At 40.9% G+C, this 21936-nt stretch overlaps 1 protein-coding gene across 1 annotated transcript in view; it reads left to right on the plus strand.

Moving 5' to 3' along the window:
• CR2 (complement C3d receptor 2) overlaps nucleotides 1–21936 on the plus strand; it is a 54287-nt gene that overhangs the window by 6152 nt on the left and 26199 nt on the right. The window contains exons 4-7 of the mRNA XM_033153972.1: nucleotides 1331–1573; nucleotides 17814–18056; nucleotides 19426–19617; nucleotides 21120–21311. Of these exons, the coding sequence (XP_033009863.1) occupies nucleotides 1331–1573; nucleotides 17814–18056; nucleotides 19426–19617; nucleotides 21120–21311 (870 nt within the window). The remainder of the gene's footprint in view (nucleotides 1–1330; nucleotides 1574–17813; nucleotides 18057–19425; nucleotides 19618–21119; nucleotides 21312–21936) is intronic.

Below are 21936 nucleotides of genomic sequence, written 5' to 3' on the forward strand. Positions count from 1 at the left end.
TCACGTATATTTACATGAATGCTTTCACTTGCTTTCCAGAACATTGGCTGCATTTGTCTGTTGGACTAAAAATGATATATTTTAATCCCAGTTACAGTTGATATTTTTATTTTAGTGGTATGCTAGCTGCTGTGTGCACCTCATCATATCCTGTCCCTGATTAGATATTCAGTTCTGGGTCTCTTTGCATGAAAGTTACGGTAGTACTGAATGTGTCTTACGTGAATGTGGCTGGCCATGGGATTGCCCAACTTCCATATATGAGCTTGCTTCTTGCCAATACCTAGAATTTTAGTCTTTGCAGTAATAATAGGTGCTGTTTCATACACAATTTAGTTGCTCAGTAACTTCCATATTCCAATTAATGTGGTGGAGATAACTGCAATAGCATCAGCATGCAGAAGGCTTGAAATCGAAGTGTTCCAAACCACTCAGTTCTTGTACAATGTTTTTAATATAAAAATAAATCATTAGTGAAAAATTCCATTTGAGTGATAGAGCAAAAGCTGCAACTTTTGAATCCTTTCATTTTGCACAATGCAAGAATGGGATGGGGTTAGAACCATGACAAATAGGCCAGGGTTGCAGAGTTGATCAGTGGAAGAAGTAAAAGAGAAGGTACAATACTGTGGCTGTTAACTGGATTGCACCCTCTCTTAACCTTTTCCAAGGATCTACAAACTAGCTATCAATATCTAATAGGATGCATCACACCAAGCTTTGCAAACATGACCTAAAAATCTTCCTTTTAGCCCCATCCCAGGAGAAAGAAGCAACAATGCCACCTGGATGATGAATGAATGTTTGCTTGGAACAGAAGGACAGAGCTACCGTGTTTCTCCTAAAATAAGACATAGCCATAAAATAAGCCATAGCAGGATTTCTATGCATTTGCGAAATATAAGCCGTTCCCCGAAAATAAGCCATAGCGACGCGGCACCTACCATTAAAACAGCCTGGAGAGGCGTGGCTATGTAGTGTACCGATGCGATGCGGTTAAAATAAGACATCCCCTGGAAATAAGCCATACTGTGTTTTGTTGAGGGGGAAAAAAATAAGACGGTGTCTTGTTTTAGGAGAAGCACGGTAGGTATAATCTGCTTATTGTTGACACTTCACTCCAAATCTCCTAATGGCAGCTCCCAGAGACTTCTAACAGATGTAAAATAGCACGATATTATACATAATATCAGGGAGTTTTCTTAACCCTGTTGTATAGAACAGTCTGCATTTTGCAAAATCAAGTTGCACAAGTATGATTTCCCCCCCTATATTATGTGCAGTTTAGTACTGCTTTATATTATTTTTAATAGTTTTTTTGTGTTTTCAGCTAGAACATCACCAGACACTACTGAACTCTATATCCATAATGGAATAATAATCAAAGGGGAGAAAGAATACTACAACATTGGAGATGAAGTTACTATTCAATGTAATTTTGGCTATATGTTGATCGGATCATCTAAGATTAATTACATCGGTGGGAAAAAATGGTTGCCTAATATTCCAGCTTGTGCTCTGAGTAAGCATTATATTTCTGAAAATACTGCTATAAATGCTAAATCTCTGACCGGTGAGAGATTTGGGGGTGCAAGTGCATACCTCTAAGACTGTGGTGCCTGCAAAAACTTATATGGTTTTATTTACACATGCATACATACTTGTCATCGGCTAACTTGAACTGTGTTAACATTCTGGTCTCTGCCCATGGGTACAGCATCCATCTCATCTCCAAGCTTAGGCATATCAGGGTGCTTCTCAAGGATACTGGACCCCGTCTTGCAGCTTTTGAGCAGGATGCAGCAGACAACAATGACATCCATATCTAGCAAGGTATAGAGGGACCTCCACCTTAACTTTAAATGCCCAAAGCCTTTTCACAGGCAGCCAAGCTGAACTGTGCTAGTAGCTGAAGATACAGTCCATGTCTATCCATGGAGACATGTAGGAAGACATCAGCTACAGTATGAAGGTGAATGCCTGAATGGTGAAGTTGAGGGGGCACATGGAAAAATCACTGACAAGCACCACTAGGCAAGGGAAGACTGGACCAGCCTCTGGCTTGTCAGCAAGGGCGGGATATCCAGAAGATAGCTATACCATGATACCATGTTTCCTCCCAATAACACACAGTCATTGACATCCATAAAGTGGCCCTTGGTGTTCATCTCTTGAAGAGCCATGCTGTAGAAGTTCTTTTGGTTGTAGAACTCTGGACTGCAACCCTCAAGAGCAAAATGTGGATATGGAATGGATCCTGGGCACCACTAGCCCATTGGAAGGCATGCTTCCAGAAGTCTTTGAGAATTTTTATTCTGTCTCTTACTTTTATAACATCTTTCAGGTAATACTTGTTTAGTACCCAGTCAGTCTCTCTGAAGATCTTGCAAGCTGAATTTACCCACCCCAAAGGTGATGTTCAGGGGCAAACAACCTTCACTGAAGGCTATATTGTAAATTGTCAGCACTAGGCACTTCTGAACAGGTACTGCTCTTTGCACCCCAATTTCCTGGTGCTGGATCACAGGTGTTATCTCTTCAGTCAGAAGGTAGAATTTTGACCTGGACATTTGAAACATGACTTAGAAACTAGTGTTGTTCCAACCATTACCATCCAGCATGGATAGCCAGATCAGGAATGTCTACAGCATTGAGTTAAATTCTGTGTTCAGATGGTTACTCATCAGTGATGCAGCAGCCATGGTGACACATTTTGCACTCAGTTAAAACTGATGCTTTTAGGGCATTCACACATGTATATTTGTATGCATGGATATTTGGATTTGATATCCCGCTTTATCACTACCCGAAGGAGTCTCAAAGCAGCTAACATTCTCCTTCCCCTTCCTCCCCCACAACAAACACTCTGTGAGATGAGTGGGGCTGAGAGACTTCAAAGAAGTGTGACTAGCTCAAGGTCACCCAGCAGCTGCATGTGGAGGAGCGGAGATGCGAACCCAGTTCACCAGATTACGAGTCTACCGCTCTTAACCACTACACCACACTGGCTCTTTAGTTTAAATGAAAATTTAATATCCATTTGTATGTGGAATTGGGTCTTGTTAGTGGTTGAATTGTCCACTCACAAACCCCAAGACCCGATACAATTATCAGAAATGATATTTACAGACTAAAACACATTCAGAGTGGAAACAGTTGAGGTGCAACTATTTACAGATATTTGCAGAAATGGTTTATACTTCACAGCACACCCTTATGAAGACTGCTCTTTTAAGAAAATGGAACTGGGCATTTGTCTCTTAACCAGCTTTTGAGTCTCCTACCCACAATTAAAATTAAAAAATGATGAGTCAACATACAAATACAAATTAACCAACCTCATTCAACAATCAAAACCTGCTTCCTTGCTTTCTTCATTTTCAGAGCAAGAAATCCACCTGAGGCCCATGTCAAGCAGCTGCGTCTTCCCCCACTCCCACATTTCAATTTCAATATTTGTACCCCACCCATCTGACTTGGTTGCCCCAGCCACTGTGGGTGGCTTCCAACACATATAAAAACATAATAAAACATTAGATGTTAAAAGGCTTCCTTATAAAGGCCTGTCTTCAGATGTTTTCTAAAGGTTATATAGTTACTCATCTCCTTGACATCTGAAGGGAGGGCATTCCACAGGATGGGTGCCACTACTGAGAAGGCAAAAACCTACCATGCACACATATTCAAGAAGTCCCTCAAGTAGCTGCCTGCCGACTGCTCCATGTGACTGGCAGATAGCAAAGCAAACAACAGCTACTGCACTTCCTCCCACACCCCAACACACATTCTCAAAAGCTTCTGAAGTAATTGTTTGATATAGCTGACAGGGAACAAAACAAATTAAGTTTCCAGTTTGTGAGAATCTGTAAATGGTTTGCATAATCCTCAAGTATTTTGTTTCAAAATGAAATTTGCAACTTTAGTATTTTAAAAGTAAGTTCTTACCACAGCAAAAAACAATTATGATTTGAGATTAATGAGTCATGTAAAGTCAACATTTATTCTTTTAAACCCATGTGGTTTCTTAATATATTAATTTTTGAAGTGCCCATTGTGTATGTATGGTGTGTGTGTGAAAATGAGTAAACATATCCACCAGCTCTGATACAAAATCCACCTTGAGCTGCAGTACTTCAGTTTATAAGCCATTTCTGATGTGGCTGCCAGTCCAAATATGAGTAGCCTTTCTATAATTAGTCTTACAAGGTTTTATTCTGAGACGTTTGCTTATTAGAACCATTTCCCCCTCTTTTCTAGATGTTTTCCTGAAACTACTTATAGCTGGTATGTAATTTCTTGAAAATGAATGGGGGAAACATGGCAATGCATTATAGTTTTTACATACCGATGTTTTATACAATTTCATATGCAAAAAATATGAAATGGTATAAAACATTGCTATGTGAAAAATTACAATAATATTATGGGGTCATAGAAAGCTGGGCGCTATGCAGCCAGAGATAAGCATTTTGAAGTTTCATTGTAGAGATTTAAGACCAAGCTGAATTCTCTGTATTGAAATTGGGCCTTAAAGTGCTTACAGTCAGTTGATGATTCTAGATGTTTTCCCCATTTTTCCCCTAAATAGGTGTTTCTTTTTGTTGCACTGACTCTGGATTATTTAAGGACTGTTTGTGTGTGTTTACATATAAACACACACACACACACTTTATTCCAAACATTTACAAAGCACCAATAGTGTGCACAATTTTTTATATTTCCAAAGCTTGGCATCAGTGCTCAAATCTTTGCTCATCATTTGTCTAATCTCCTCTTTGGATTGAGATACATCTTTAAACTCAGTGGAGTTTACTTCCAAGTAGTTAGTATTTCCCCCCTAAGGAAGCAATCCAAATAAATTTGCTGGCAAGTTTTACCTTAACATTCAGAGAGTTAGGATAATTTTAGAATTTCGGCATCATAGTTATTTCAGACAGGTTCCCATAACAAAACAACAAAGACAACAAATCACCAGTCTTTACACCCTTTATTATTATAAGTGGTTTGGTCTTAGAATGACTTGTGATCACCAAATGACAGTTTAATGTATTTTATTGTTAAGTACATTCAAGTGTGAAATGTTTATTAGTAATATTTGCAGAGCATTTTCTATGCTGTTTTTAATTATGCATCAGTTTTATTGACCTTTTGTGGGCTTTTTTACTAGAATGGTGATGTGTTGTTTCTTCTTTTTTAGCATGCATATTACCTATATTGTTCATGGCATATAAATGGGTTCGTAAGAAATGTTCACAACCAAGGTAAAAGTTTTCTTACCTCCAAACTCCTCTTTTCCTTTCTGTTTTGCATTTCTAAGGTCCACAACATTTTATCTAAATAAATATACTCTCCTTGTAGATAATAAATTGATATTCTAATAATAATAATAATAATAATAATAATAATAATAATAATAAATTATTTGTACTCTGCCCATCTGGCTGAGTTTCCCCAGCCACTCTGGGCGGCTCCCAATCAAATGTTAAAACAATACAGCACAACCTCGCTATGGGGGCTGTTTTGAAATTTTAAAGGAAATGCAATAAAAAAATTTTTTATTAAACCAAAGCTAACAAATATTGTTAACAAAAAATGTATTAATTTTCCTTTTTTGCTGAATATCCAGACAAGGTCAAGTAACAGTATCTGAATGTTTTGTCTACCTAGGCATTGGTGTTCACTCTGTTCTGAATGGGGTTGCCCAGCCCACACAAGGGTGGGTGAAGCCAACTGGCGGCAATGCTGGTGCTGTTTTTCCACCAGCAGGTCAGGCAGCACTTCTTATTTCACCTCAAATGGCGAAATGGGACACATGGCTCCTGGTTGCAGTCTGGGGTTGCCCCTTGTTTCAGCATTGTCACTGGTTGTTCCTGTGGAGTGTGGAAACTTTTGTCCTCCAAATGTTTATGGACTTCTAGCCCTATCAGACCCAGCCAGAATAGCTAGCACTTTCTCACCCCATGGTGCTTCAGAAACTGCAGTGCCTCCAAGCCCATTTCTACACACAATTCCAAATTGTTTTAAGCTTATTCACATCTTGGGACCAGGTACAGAAGGATGATCCTGTATGTACATGGTCCTGTCCATACACTAATTTCTGAAGCCGGAGCCTTTTTCTGAGTTTCACCACTATCTGAGGTCTCGTGGATGCTGGAGAAAGTGTTTTCTCCAGAATGAAGGCTTAGCTGACATGTTCATTGATATAATTTTGGTGCCAGGTGATTTGAAAAATAATAACCCCAAGACTTTTAATCAAATTTACTCTGCCACTTTTTTGCTAATCATTTTTTATTCATTTTAAAATAATACAGTGGTAATTTCCATTACATTTTCTCCTTTTATCTTATACATTTTGGCTTTTTAAGGCCCTGACTTCCTTCAATCCTTCCTTATGATTTTCTTATATTCATTACCAATTGCTGTATTTTAACTACAGTGGTACCTCAGGTTACATACGCTTCAGGTTACAGACTCCGCTAACCCAGAAAGAACGCTTCAGGATAAGAACAGAAATTGTGCTCTGGTGGCGCAGCGGCGGCGGGAGGCCCCATTAAGCTGAAGTGGTGCTTCAGGTTAAGAACAGTTTCAGGTTAAGAACGGACCTCCAGAACGAATTTAGTTCTTAACCCGAGGTACCACTTTAATTAACCACCGCTTAAAATTATAACATCCAAAATATATCACTTAAATTCCATCTCTACAATGATTTTTCTAATTTAACTTACAAAGCTTCTTGCATTCCTACCAACGTATTTAATTGACTAAAATTGTCTTTCAAATAATCTACAAATTTAGTCCATTCTTTGATGAACTTCTGGTCCTGCTGTTCTCAGATTCTTTCCGTCATTTTGGCCAGCTCCGCATACTCCATTAACTTCATCAACCATTCTTCTTTTGTCAGTAATTCTTCTTGTTACCATTTCTGTGCTATTAAAATTCTCGCTGCAGTTACTGCATATTGGAAAAGTTTAGCATCTTGTTTTTTAACATCTGTTCTGTACCTATAATTCCCAATAGAAAAGCTTCGGGTTTTTAAATAAATGTATATTTCAGCATTTTCTTAATTTCATTATAAATCATGTCCCAAAAGCATTTCACTTTCTTACATTCCCACCACATATGATAGAAGGTACAGTCTTTTTCTTTACATTTCCAACATTTATTATCTACCTTATAAAGTTTGGCTAATTTAACCAGTGTAATATACCATCTATACATCATATTCATAACATTTTCTCTCAATGTATTACACGGTGTAAATTTTATTCCTTCTTTCCATAATTTCCCCCACTTTTCTAACATATTATATCCAAAATCTTTTGCCCAATAAATCATAACCGACTTCACCTCTTCATCTTTCAACTGTCATTCCAACAATATTTTATACATTTTGGAGTAACATTTCATGTTACCCTATTTTTATTTATGTTTACTTTTTTCACACACATGGCTTCTAATGCCAATCTTCCTGCTCCAAAAAGGGGTGACTCGGGTGGCGGAGAGACATTCCCACAGCACTGCTGGGTACCCAGTCCCCAAAACAATCCTTTTGGGGTTTTCAGGGGGTTGCGGTGCCCTTGTAAACTCCCCTATTTCTCGCGAGTAACCGGATTCTCCCCGCAGGGCTGAAGCCTGTCTCCTCATGGCTCCTCGTCCCGACAGGAAGTCTACTCTGCCACTTCTATTCTCCGACAGGCTATCAAAATGGAGAACAATGTGGCACATGAATGAAGTCACAGAAGTCACTAAAGTTATCACTTTGCCAGTAGCAAGGAAGGAAGGAGAGGCAGAATCAGAGCAAGCATACCAGATAGAAAGCAGACGTCTGGAAGAAAACCAAACCAGTCTTCTCTAGTGAGCAGTTTCCAGTAACAGAGCCAATGGGACAGTGTATGAGGCAGATTTGACATAATCTTCACAACATGAAGAGCCAATCAGTGAAGGCAACTGGGTAGACTCATCTTATTATTCTCTTTATTTTCCTTCCCCTTCTTTTGACCCTGACTATGGTGGCCCTTTACTTACATGTTACAGGACAGAGTCAGTACTGTGTTGAGGAACTCAGCAAAAACCACTGTACCAACTGTACAGGTAAGATCTCATAGTGCTGCATCTCACAGTAAACCTTTGTGTGAACTGCCCCTTTCTCCTGCTGATTGAGCATAAGATTCCTGACACGTATATGCTACAACATGTAATTTTATGAAGAAAGCAACAAAGGCACATACTATGCAATAGGCCCTTCTGAAATTGCAAGATTTTGAATCTAGGGCAATAATAACCTTAAAAATAAAATAACAGTATCAGTGAAACACTGTTCAGTTTGATCTACTTTTCTTCCTTTAAAATGTGTCCACCTTTTGTTTCTTTAAAACAACTTTTTTCATCTTTTGCTAATAATGCCTTATTCTTTTCATTAAGTAAAAACACACATGCAAGGAAGTATGACAGTTCACAAATTATAGTGTCTCTCAAACCTAATTTACTCAGGTAAAGGTAAGTGCCTGGTTCAGATTCTATGGAAACTTAGATGCAGCTGCACATAGTTAAATCCTCACCAATATTCTTTAAAAGAAAAGACTACTTCAGAAGAGGTATTTTAGGAGAAGGAAAGAAGTGGATTCCCTTGCCCACTAATTCTTTAAAACAGGCCTCAAAAGTGAACACATGTGAAATGGGAACAGAGATATGAAGCTGAGAAGCAGCAGGCTTTGGGGAAAGTTAAGCACCCTTTAACTCTTTTTAATGAAAATCTAAAGCCAAGGTTGCTGACATGGTGCCCTTGGTTTACATATTGTCTACATTTTTATATTCACCTCTTTCTTAAATTAAGGAATTCCTTCATGCAAATATATCATAAAGCTGAATAATTTGAATTCTTCACTTACAGTCTCTGATAAGGACATAAAAACTGCATTCCTGAGATCCCTGAAGTCCAGCATTTTGACTCTGGGAAAAGCTGGCTCAGAAACACAGTATGATGCTGTTATTCATCCCCATTTTTGTCCACAGTATCTGTGCTCAAGAATTTTTATTTGTGCTCTCTTTGTGATCTTCATATGGGTTCTGTGTCTGCATAGGGTAGCATTTGGAACCTTCTAGGATAGGTTTCCCTAACTTTGGGACTGCAAATTCCATAATCCCTGAGGATTGGTCATACTGGCTAGATCTGATTGCAGTTGAGATCCAGTTGGGCAAGGGACTTAAAACATTTTTGGTGGGAGGTTTCCTTTCAGCTCACCTTATCAAGCAGTATGCCCTGTTTTCCCTCAGCTCCTTCTTAACCACTGCAGTGGCCCCATATTTGAAACAAGAGGAAAGATGCATCTTGGTTGTTAGGAAGAAAGGAAAGGCAAAGGGAGAATCTAGTAGGTATTTTGGAGATTCTAAGATTAGAAAATCCGACAGAAGCTGAAAAGTGCACTAAAGGGGAGAAAACAGCAGCTCATTATGACCCCGGCCTAGTGTCCAATAACTCACTCAACAATCACATTTCAGACTTAGCTTAGCGCTTTTGCAATTTTACTCATTGCAGGAAAACAGGTGCAGACTTGTTTACCTCAAAGAAATGGCTTAGAAGGGTTGCTGCACATTTTACCTTATAGCTTTCCTCCTGTTAGGGCTAGAGCCTTATTCTTTTTAAGTGAAAGCTCAGAGTTTGGGTCCCATTTCAGGCTTGGGCCCTGATGCAACTGTATGATGATCAATATGGCCATGTCGTTGGCATCTGTCTGTCTCGGGAGAAAATGGAAGACTGTGCCTTCAGGGGTGAGGGCAAACCACTGGAATTACAGTGCCTGCTGTGGCTGTATGTCTCCCGCATTGTTTTTGCTGTGTTAGCAGCACCGAAGTAACCTCTCTGGCGTGCCAGCAGGGGCATACCTAGGGGTTGGTTATGTTGGCTCCAATCAAGGGTGCAGGCCCAGCAGGGTGCAGAAACTGTGCCTCTTCATTCTGAGTCGGAGTGGCTAGGAGCCTCCCCACCCACCTACTCCTGGGGCCACTCCTCCGCTGCTCTGGGCGGCCATCATCTATTTGCCAAGGGTGCAAGGGATGAGGGTGGGAGCACCAATACAATTCCTTGCCAAGGGAGTCAGTGAATGCCTTTGGGCACCAGCCAGGGCAGTGTGAATGGAGGCCAAGGGCTGCCCAGACATGACCCCCTCTTGGCCATGTATTCTACAACTAATTATGGGCGAGTGCATCAAATACGTGTGCAGGCAGCCATAATTCTGCAAATGTTGCTCACAGGAATGTAACAGATTTAGGGGTATGCTGTGATGAAGCACATAGCTATTTTTATGGTAACTTGCTCCTGTATGGCTGAATCATCTATTGAACTACGTTCATCTGCTTCATATTTCTTGTTGCTTCTACTATTACACAAAAAAACAACTAATGAACCAAATAAATTTCATAGCATACAACCAAGAGTTCACAGGGGAATAGGTAGGGGAAATGGCACCACTTTTAACAATCCCAGTTGTACATGTGTGGCTATGGTTGCAAAAACAAGCTAGTATATACAGGTACATAATAAATAAATCTATGCTGGGTGTAAACATTATTCTTCCTCAGCCTCTCTCCCACAATATGTATATCCTGCTTTTCTAGTTATAGTCAGCCTGCCCAACAATCTAGTTTAAGACACTCATAAAACAGATATTCAATTATATCTCAAAATTGAGATATAATTTCAATTTTGAAATGCTCAAGGTTTCTAAGTGCCTCCATACCAAAATGGATGGAGGAGCCTGGCAAATGTGTCCAAGGAAGATATTTTACTATTCCGGGATAAGAAGACAACACATGGGAGAAGCGACATTGGCATAACAACACTGGATTACTTCGGATGTGCTGTCATAACCTGCCGGCTTTCAGCCAGAGAGGTTTGCCCCCTGCCCCACAAACAGCGCGATAAAATTATGCATTGTATTTGCACTGGCAAGGAATCCTTTAAAAACTCTTTCAAAACTCTGTAAAAAACAAACCAAGACAACCACAGGTAGGTAGCCGTGTTGGTCTGCCATAGTCAAAACAAAATAAAAAATAAAAAAATCCTTCCAGTAGCACCTTAGAGACAAACTGTTTGTTCTTGGTATAAGCTTTCGTACGGTAGTGTGCATGCACAGGAAAGCTCATACCAAGAACAAACAGTTGGTCTCTAAGGTGCTACTGGAAGGATTTTTTTATTTTGTTTTGACCAAGACAACCACGTTTCCCCACACACAATAATGCTTGAATGTGAGAATCTTTGCTTCCAGAACCACGGCAAAACCCAAAGAATTAGAAGCCTGCTTCCTCTCTAAGGCCAAGCGGAAAGGCCGGCGCGCGCCTTCCTACAGCCACGCGGCTCCCTCCCAACGTCCTTCCCCGCCTCCCACCTCCCACCTCGCATGCGCAGTTGAAGTACTCGGCTTTCGCCGCCGCTTTCTCAGTACAATACGGCGTTATGCTGCGGCTGTTGTGGGGGCTTCTGCGGACTTGCCGGCTCTTGGGGATGTCGATGCTGTTGCTGCTGCCTCAGGGAGTTGTGGGTGAGTACGAGGAAGGCAGGCGACGACGACGGGATCTTTAGCGACCGCTGAGCCTCCCTTTCTCCCCGCCACCTGTCTGTTCCCCTCCCGCCCGCTCGCCTTCCCGCCGCCTCTCCTCGAGCTTAGAGAGGCTTTCTCAAAACGCGGCGCGCGAGTGGGCAGGTCTTTCCAGGCGCCTGAGGTAAGCGGGGATGTCCCCCCGCAGCCCGCCACGTGGCGCCGAGGTGTCCATCCTCCTGAGTCGAGAGGCGGTTGCCTTTATTACTCACGAGGAAGCACGCATGGGGAAGACCTTGGTGCCTCCCAGAGGGGTCTTTTATGGCGATTGACACACACAATAATAGTGCATTAGCGGTGGGGTTCTACTTTATTCTGTGGTGCTTCCCTAAATCACCATCATCATCATCATCATCATCATCATAAACAATTTGGATGTTGTTGTTGTTCAGTCGTGCCCGACTCTTCATGACCCCGTGGACCAGAGCATGCCAGGCACGCCTGTCTTGCACTGCCTCCCGAAGTTTGGGCCGACTCATGTTGGTAGCTTCGAGAACACTGTCCAACCATCTCTGTTGTTCCCTTCTCCTTGTGCCCTCAATCTTTCCCAACACCAGGGTCTTTTCCAGGGAGTCTTCTTTGGATGACCTAATCCAAATTCTCGAGTGAGAGAACAAACAGTGTTGCAGAGGCTCAAGGAGAGTCTGAGAGTAAAATCAATCCGAAGAAGCATTTCTTTGATGCTTGCCACTTTGCTGACCATCTCCCAACTATCTAAAGGGCTGTCACATGGAAGATGGAGCAAGCTTGTTTTCTTCTAATCCAGAGGGTAGAGCCTGACCCAATGGATTCCAGTTACAAGAAAGGAGATTCCAACTAAACATCAGGAATAACTTTCTGTTCAACAGTGGAAGGGAGCCCCTCTTTCACTGGAGGCTTTTAAGCAGAGGTTGGACAACCGCCTGCCATGTATGATCTAGTTGGGTTTCTGCATTGCAGGGGGTTGGACTAGATGACCCTCACGGTCTTTCCTACTCTACAATTCTATGATTCTGTGAAATCTAGGATAATGTGGCTGGGGATTTCAACAGGAAGCTACAGGTATGCATATTGGTTGGAAGTGAAAGAGTATGACTGACTGAAAACTTTTGCAGACTCAAGCAGTGTTGAAACGTGATTAACATCAATGGTCACGAATGAACAAAATGGACAAAAAAAGGATGTCTGCAAGGCGCCCCTGTAGCTTTTAACATGGAGCTGACCATTTCTTACATGATTGCAAAACTTGTGTAAGAAAAGCTTTGCTGAGTTAAGCAACACCACTTTGATTTTTAAAAATAAATATATTGTTGTATATAAAATCATCTGAACAAAATAAAAATAAACAGAAGTCCCCTTCCAATCCTGGTTTCTCATTGGCCATCTAAATAGCTTTGTGAGCTTAAAAACAGTGAAGTAACACTCTTTGCTGATGATCCCCAACGGGTGTTATTGTGAGCCATACGCTTCAGATAGTGGAAGTACTACTGTATACCCATTACTAGCCTTATTAAGGTTAAGATACTTGTTAACCTTGCTCATTTTGTATCCATTCACAGCTATTCTGTTTATTTATTTTGATGTTGAAATGCCAGTTCATCAGTGAAGCATTGCTACAATCCACATATAATTACTAAATAATATTCAATATCTTCATTATTTATTTAAATCTGAATGGCGTCTGTTTGATTATCAGTGCTTTCGAAAAATAAGTTCTGTGGAAATGATATTAATTGCATCTCAATACTGATTATTGCAGTAGTAGTCCGGTAATCCAATTTCAGATTGGATGATAAATGTAATGTAGCTGTAACCGGCTTCTAGTTTCAAGTCTAATATTCCATACATTCCCTTAGACTACAATTCTATGCATAGCAACATGAGACCAAGTTTCAGTGAAATAGAGTGAGGCTTATTTTTAAAGTAAACATGGATTGTGTTGTCGGTCACAGAACCCTGCTTTGGTATTACAGCCTTGGACCTGCATTGTAAATGGTGATGTTTCTGCATCAAATGTGTATAGCAACATACCAGTATGTGAGAAGTGTTCAGCATTGTTTCACTGAGGCTGGAAATAGTAATTAGTCATGACTTCCCAGCATGGGTTGAAACAGAAATGTTTTATATTTGTAATAGGTTGGTGGGAATGGGATACATTTCGGTTCAAAACTTTGTGGAAGTTTTGTTGTGTTTGGACTTTGGTTTTATTTCAGCTTTCATTCATGATCTATTCATTTATTTACTTTAAATATATGACCTTCTCTTTTTTCCCCTCTCTTGTTTGCTGTCCCTCACTTGTCCATGGCCAAATCTTTGCTGTTCGTTTTACCACATTGCAGATATACATACGTTCTTCTCTATTACCTATTTTCTAGTCACCTTTCACCTTGATCGTACAATATTCTCTGGTGTTGTGTTATTGACTCTTGGTCCCCTAATCTCTGTCAAGATCTGGACTCCAACAAGTCTTGAAGAAGATTGTAGTAGCCTGAATATGGATTCATAAAATATGTGGTTACCAGATCTTTTTCAATGAATCCAGGAAACTTATTATTATTATTTTTTTATTTTTTTGAAGCTGAGTAGCAACAGGGAGTCAGTAGTGGGGATGGTGAGGCAAAAGACCCAAGCACACATGCATATTGTATAAAGGTGCAAAGCCCTTTTTTGCACCCTGTGAAACATAAATGTGCAGTTTTTAAAAAACTGGGCAACGGCGTGCCGCCTGCCCATGACTCCCAAGCCTTCCCCAATCTCCTGCCCCCATTCCCCTTTGTTTTGACAGATGGGGGAGGCTCAGGAGTCTCGGGCAGGCGACCTTTGCCTATGAGGGGCGCAAGGTGCGCGATTTCTCTGCCAGGCAAGTTGCAAAGCCCTTCTTTTGCACCCTGTGAAACATAAATGCACAGAGTTTTTAGAAAACTGAGCAATGGCTACCTGCCCGCGACTCCCGAGCCTCTCCCGATCAGTCAAAACAAAGGGGGAACGGGGCAGGAGATCGGGGGAGGCTCAGGAGTCATGGGCATTGCTCCCGAGCCTCCCCCAATCTCCTGCCCTCTTCTCCCTTTGTTTTGACAGACCAGGGGAGGCTCGGGAGTCACGGGCAGGTGGCACGCCATTGCCCAGGAGGGGTGCAAGACGCGTGGTTTCTATGCCAGGCAAGGTGCAAAGGCCTTCTTTCGCACCCTGTGAAACATAAATGCACAGTTTTTGTTTTTGTTTTTTAAACTGGGCAACGGCTGGCCGGCCGCAACTCCCGAGCCTCCCCTGATCGGTCAAAACAAAAGGGGGGGACAAAGGGGGCAGGGGGCAGGAGATCTGTACCGCCAGACGTCCCCAGTTCCCCTTTGGCAGTGGCGGCAGCAGCAGCAGCAGCCAACCTGGTAGCGCAGTTGGCTCTGGCTGGCTTCAGGAGCTGCTCACCATTTTTCGCCCACCATTTTTCCTCGCTGGAAGTCCCCATATGATGTGTTGCACACAAGATACATCATATGGGGACTTTCTGCAAGGAAAAAGTGGCGGGCGCCACGTCAGTGAGCAGCTCCTGAAGCCAGCCAGAGCCAACTGCACCACCCGGCTGGCTCCGGGCTGCTGAGGGTTCCCCTGCCACGTTTCCCGGGGACAGATTTGCAAATCTGGGGACATTCTGGGGAAGGAATTTGTCCGGGGACAGCTTTGCAAGTCCGGGGACTGCCCCCGGGAACCGGGGACAACTGGTAACCCTAATATAATATCAACGGGAATGGAGTTCAACTACCCTCTACTTCAGTCTTCAGATGTTCTGTTACTTTCCTTTAGCTGATTGCAGGGTTGGGCAGAATATGAAAATACATAGATAAAAACCTTTTCAGCCTTGCATTTTTAAAATGGTGGTCTAGAATGTTAATTCAAAAACGGGGGGAAATACCAATTGAGAAGTTGCAACTCAGCTGTACATTTATGACTAGTACCAAAGAAGTGGGATTCCGTCGGATGTGTATACATCTTCCCTGCCTGCATAGCAGCAGGCAGAGAAGGGGTAGCACCAGCACATGTCTCCTCCTCCCTGCTATTATGACTGCTTTGCCATTCTCCTTTGGGGGACATTCCAGCAGGAACTCTTCATTTCAAATGAAGAAGAGTTGTATAAGGGAGCATCAGTGCTAGTTTTGCTGGAGTTCACACAGGAGGACGTCCAAGGAGACTGAGCTTTAAAATGAAGGTGTCTGCTAATACACAGTAGTTCATGCACTCATCTTGAAACACTTTCATATGGGTATTATGAAGTGTTACATGTTCATTACTGTTAGTTATAACCCTCCCCATATTTGTTCTGTTGGTTGACATATAGCAAAGTTGTGAATAACATTTTCAGTTCCAATGTTTTCTGTAACATTTTTAACTATTGTCTTTTTAAAGTGTGTGGAGAGGGCTGCAAAATGGCTGACGTACCAAAGTTTACATTTTCTGAGGTGTATGAAGAAATTATTGATTTTGCTGTAATATACCAATGCAAAGAAGGTGCTGTAAGATTGCCTGGTAAAAACAAAACCACTTACTGTCATGATGGCTCCTGGACAGAGTTGGAAGACCCATGTAAAGGTGTGTGCTGCTTAATTTTTTTTTTTTAAAAAAAACTGGTTATTTGCTCTAATTTTTCAGGCTTCTATGTGACAATCCTGGCTGGTATAAGCCAGAGTTCCCTATTAACATCTGAACCAGGAAATTCATTCTAGGAAAATAAATGAGGATATGGAGTGAAGTTTACTGCCTCATTCTTGAAGCTCTGTAGTCTGTGTTCCCAAATATTCCCAGATTCATGACTCTACATGTAACCTATTAAAGAATCACAATTTCTGGTCATTACCCAACCCAACCCTGCCAATTTTGAGTCTGTTTTATTATGGTTATTCCCATTTGGTGTGGAACACAAAATGAATTTACTTATCTAGTAAGTTGCTCCCATTCCTTGAGATGCCTGTTTTGTCTGCAGTGATACATACCTTAGTTATATCCCATGGATTACTGTAACATGTTCCACATGGGGCTGTCTTTGAAACATGCTCAGAAACTTCCAACTGGCTCAAAGAACTGCAGCCAGATTGTTGACCAGGGCTGGTTATAGGGAGCATTCAACTCCCTGTCACAACAGCTGCATGGCTGCTGCTCTGTTTCCAGGAAGAATTAATAGTGCTGATTATGACATATAAAGCCCTATACAGCTTAAGTCCAAGCTATATGAAATACCTTATTTCCTCATACAAATATGCCTGGTTTTGAGATCTTATGGGGAGACCCTTTTCTCGGTCCTGCCACCTTCACAGGCATGCTTGGTAGGGATGTAGGAGAGGGACTTCTTGGTGGCTGCTCCCAGGCTTCAGAACTGCTTCCCTAGGGAAACTAGACTGGCTCTCTTGTTGTTGTCTTGGTAGGTGAATCCTTTTCGGGAACTGACTGCTTTTAATCAAAGGTCTGGGGCTGTGTTGTTTTTATTGTAATTAGTTGTATGGTTTAAAAATAAACAATGTGTTTAAAGTAACAATAGTTGCATGATATATTTTGGATTTTTCTATGTTGTCTGGTAATAGTTTCGCTTATTTGCTAGCTTGTTCATTTTTTAAAATGAATTTCCTGTGCAGTCCCTCCAGACATTCTTGATGGATCTCACAACAGGACTGGGTCTTATCCTTATGGAATACTGATACAATAGCACTGCAATGATAATTTCTTGCTTATTGAAACACCTTCCATTTTTTGTGATATTGTTGCTAATAATGGTAAAGCACTGTGGAGAGGGAAACCCCCCAAATGCACAGGATGAATTTTCTTTTTATAGCAGTTTTTCTTTCATTTGTTTATTGTCAAATATACAAGTAGACCAGGGGTGGAGGGAAACAGAATGCACATTCCTAATAGGGCATTGGAATTGCTGTTCACCTGCTGCCCACCAATGTATTTCTCTCATTACTCCTGATTCAAAGAGATGCTAGCTAGTTAGGTGTCAATGACAATCACATAAGCAGAATTACATGGCATTTCTTGTTTTCCCAATAAATGTTTGATTGCTGGGAATATGTATTTTTTTTCAGCTGTTCAAGTGCTAATTACAGGGGAAAATAATTTGGATCCCTGGCAGGAGATGGACTAATTTTCACAACCACTAATCCTGCACAGACACTACAAAGTATTCTTCAAACAGGAAAACAGGAGATTATTTAAAAAAAAATTAAGCTTCATCAGAAAATATCTCCCATCTTTAAGGAAATAGAAATGCACAGATTCTATTTTTTAAGGAGTTTTGCTTTTTAATCTTACTTTCAGCGGTTATATGTCCAAATCCAGTAGTTCAAGATGGAATAGAATTAAGTGGATTAAGAGATTCCTATATTTATGGCAACAGTGTTACACTTGAATGTAAAACTGGATACTTCATGATTGGAAATCATTACATTCTCTGTGAGAAGAATGGTACCTGGGTCCCTAAAGTGCCATCCTGCAAAAAAAGTAAGACTTTGGAAAAAAAAATCATTGGATTTACATTTATATTTTATGATTCAACAATAAGAAGCTGTTTAAACTTGGAGAAATGCCGTGTTATAAAAGAGTAAATATTGTATCATGTAGAATTTTAAGCTGAAGTGTATATATTGACTTTCTTCTCTATTTTTGTCTCATGTAGGGATCTTGGCTGAGTTCAGAGAACACTAGTGTAAAAATGGTGCACTAATGCAGAAGGAGAGGCAGCACAGAATCAAAAATATTTATTCAGCACATTTATTTCTGGTCTCATTCAGGCACTGGGTTGTTGGGGCTTTGTGTGTAGTGGTCAGAGTCCTGGACAGGGGGTGGCTGGGGTGGGGTGGGGGGAGATAATTTCATCAGGCAAGCAGAAATGTGCTGATAGAGTGAACTCCTTAGCACCACTTTGAATTCTAGCCACTATGAATTAGACAGCCAAGGAGGATGACATGGGAATGTTTCCTTCTTTCAAAGTTCTGGAACCTTCCCATGTGCACACCTAGTATGTGCACATTCTGAAATCAGCCTTGCAAATAAATCTATTAACATGTCTACCTTAAAAGAGAGTATATGTAGCCTCAGTGGTCACACAGATGTAGGTTATTCATTTGTGTCTGAAAAGATAACGCTTTTTCACCTGATTGCCTGTGAGCTTTTCTTACTCATCACCACAACTGGTCAAGTGGTTATTTTATAAGTCTGCCCTATGTGTGACTGCTCAAAAAACACTTAAAATAATTTTCAGAAAAAATCAGATCTGTTTTCTCTTGTGTACTGTGGAACAAGGTTTGCATGGTTTGGCCAAGAAGGAATCAGTAGTAAACTGTGTTTTGTGCCTTATCTTCTTAACACGCTCAAAAATCCAGATACATGATATTATGGTTACAACTTGACTTACAGCTGAGTTAGCAGAACAAAATATATCTAACTAAGCAAATTGGTGTCATGTAGTCCCATTGTCTCATAGTCACAAGATAGTCATAAAGCTTAGATCATAGGAACGCCTAATATGATAAATGTAACTAATTATAAGAAAAGAGAAGTAATCTTTAAAAGGACAAAAGGAAGGGCGATGTCAGCGCTTATTGGTTTAATTTTGCTGCAATGTATGAATATGTAATATATGAAGAGATCTATAAAACCTCTGGACACCATTGACTCGGCGTCCAGATTTTGGAGGTGACTCACTGGACCTTATTGCTCAGCAATAAAACCTTACTCTCAATTTCTCCTAAATCCTGTGTTTGGCAATTATTTTAAGAACTTACAACATTACCACAGACTTATAAAAGCAAGGCTAGTATTATACAGACATTAATTTTTATCTTCTGCAGTTTTATTGTTCTTGTTACAGTTACTCCACATATTTGTGGTGCCCCAGTAGTGCCCAAAGGACATGTATATCCATTGCTATCTGAATACAAACTTGGAGATGTCATTGATGTGTACTGCAATCAAAACTACTCTTTCATTGATGAAACCACAAAGATGAGTGTGCGATGCCAAGGCTACAATCAGTGGTATCCTTCTATACAACTGTGTTTGGGTATGTATAGAACCAGTTTGAGAAGCACACGAATATGTTCCTTCCTCAGTTGCTCCATAGCCAAGATACCGGTAGATGTTGCCCATTATGTAAATCACAGATGGTCATTCTTCACCCCCATGTACAGCCCTGTGAGGCTGTTCTAAAAATAAAAATAATAGTAGATCAAATAATTATTTTAAGTGATGCAGTACCTAGTCTGCTATCAAGTAAACACTTCCTTTGGGATTTGAGCAGTGAGCAACATCCCTTCCCCTTGTATAATCCTATTGGGGCAAACACCTATAGTCTTTGAATCCTCTCATTCCTCATAATGCAGGACTGGGGTGGAACTAGAACAATGGCTTTTTAGGTCATGTTGGAAAGCAGAGTGCTGTGTATATTACTAGATAACTACCTTGTTGAGTTTTTTTGGGTGAAGTTAAGATAAGGTGCAATCATATTGCTTTAAAGCTGGCTATCCCAAGTATCTAATAAGACACGTCACACTCAGCTTTGCAAACATGGCCTTCCTCCCAGGAGGAAGAGACAACAGGGCCACTCTGATGATGAAACAGTTTCAGTCCCTTGCCTCAGATAGCAAATTTGGGATGCACTGAGCCTAGGGCTTGCTGATCAGAAGGTCAGCAGTTCGAATCCCCGCGACGCGGTGAGGTCCTGTTGCTTGGTCCCAGCTCCTGCCAACCTAGCAGTTTGAAAGCATGTGAAAGTGCAAGTAGATAAATAGGTACCACTCCGGCGGGAAGGTAAATGGTGTTTCTGTGTGCTGCTCTTCACCAGAAGCGGTTTAGTCATGCTGGCCACATGACCCAGAAAAACTGTCTGCGGACAAACGTTGGCTCCCTTGGCCAGTAAAGCAAGATGAGCGCCACAACCCCAGAGTCGTTCGCAACTGGACTTAACTGTCAGGGGGCCTTTACCTTTACTTTAGAGGGGTGAAAATGTTGGGACCATCCAAAGCTACCCTTGCAACTTTTGCCTCATGCAGTAGTGAGAAAATCTGCAAAATCCATGTATTATGAGCATGTTTTCTGGAGTAGCTGCTCCAAAAGCCTAGAAGCCATTATGGCTGGTGTCATCTTGGAAACAATTAAGCTTCTTCCTTCCCCTGCTCAAAGCTACCATTTTGGGAAAACAGTCTGAATACATCTGTGAGAAGGGAGAGAGCGTAGAGGAGGGTGCCAGCTAGAGTGGATCCTGTTTGACATCATTTTACGTCATGAACAAGATAGGCTAAGGTCAGCTCTCCTATTAAATTTGAAGATATTTGTATACACTCTTATGCTTAAACCCTTGGTATATTCCAAATCTATATACATCAGAGAGGTTTTTTTTAACCTTTTGGTGAAGAACATTATGCATCTTGCACAAGTTGCACAAGTATGGTTTTTTTTGGTTTTGGAACGGACTTCTGGAATGAATTAAGTTTGAGAACCAAGGTACCACTGTACAAAGAAACAAAGCATTGCTTTATCATTTATAATAGTTATTTGTGTTTTCAGCTAAAACATCACCAGATACTTCTGAACTCTATATCCATAATGGAAGAATAACCCAAGGGATGAAACAATACTATACCCCTGGAGATGAAGTTTCTATTCAATGTTATGCTGGGTATACTTTGTTTGGGGCATCTACGATTAGTTACATTGGTGGGAATAAATGGTCACCTAGTATTCCAGTTTGTAAACTGAGTAAGTATAATATTTGTGAAAATATTGTTAATGTATCCCCAGATCTCTGAGTGCCAAGTGATGTTGGGGGTGCCAGTGCTTACATCAGGTTTGGTTTCATTAGAATGAAAGTCACTGGAGACTTTTAATTATGCATATATACTAACTGAGCGTAAGGAAATAAGTCTCACAACAGCAGCACTCTAACCAATACTGGTTATCCATTAGGTTTCTAGAGAGGGAACCATAATGTGAGAGAGGTAGAACGTGGAGTCTCCCAAGGAACAGTATTGGAACCAGTGCTTTGAAACTTCTTCATAAGCAGTCTAGCATTACGACGGAGCAGTGAGGTGACCAGGTTTGCTGGTGATACTAATTTTTTCAGGGTCCTTAAAAAGAGACTGTGAAGAGCTTCAAAAGGACCTCTTCAAATTGAGCGACTGGGTGGTAAAATGGCAAATGCAATTCAATGTAAACAAGTATAAAGTCATGCCTGCTGAGACAAAAAAAATATCTCACCTATACGCTCATGGGGTCTGAACTGGAGGTCACAGATCAGGAGCAAAACCTTGGGGTCATAGTAGATAGCTCAGTGAAGATGTGGACCCAGTATGTGGCAGCCATGAAAAAGGCAAATTCCATTCTA

This window comes from Lacerta agilis, chromosome 6 (assembly GCF_009819535.1).
Source record: "Lacerta agilis isolate rLacAgi1 chromosome 6, rLacAgi1.pri, whole genome shotgun sequence".
NCBI classification, from domain to species: Eukaryota; Metazoa; Chordata; class Lepidosauria; order Squamata; family Lacertidae; genus Lacerta; species Lacerta agilis.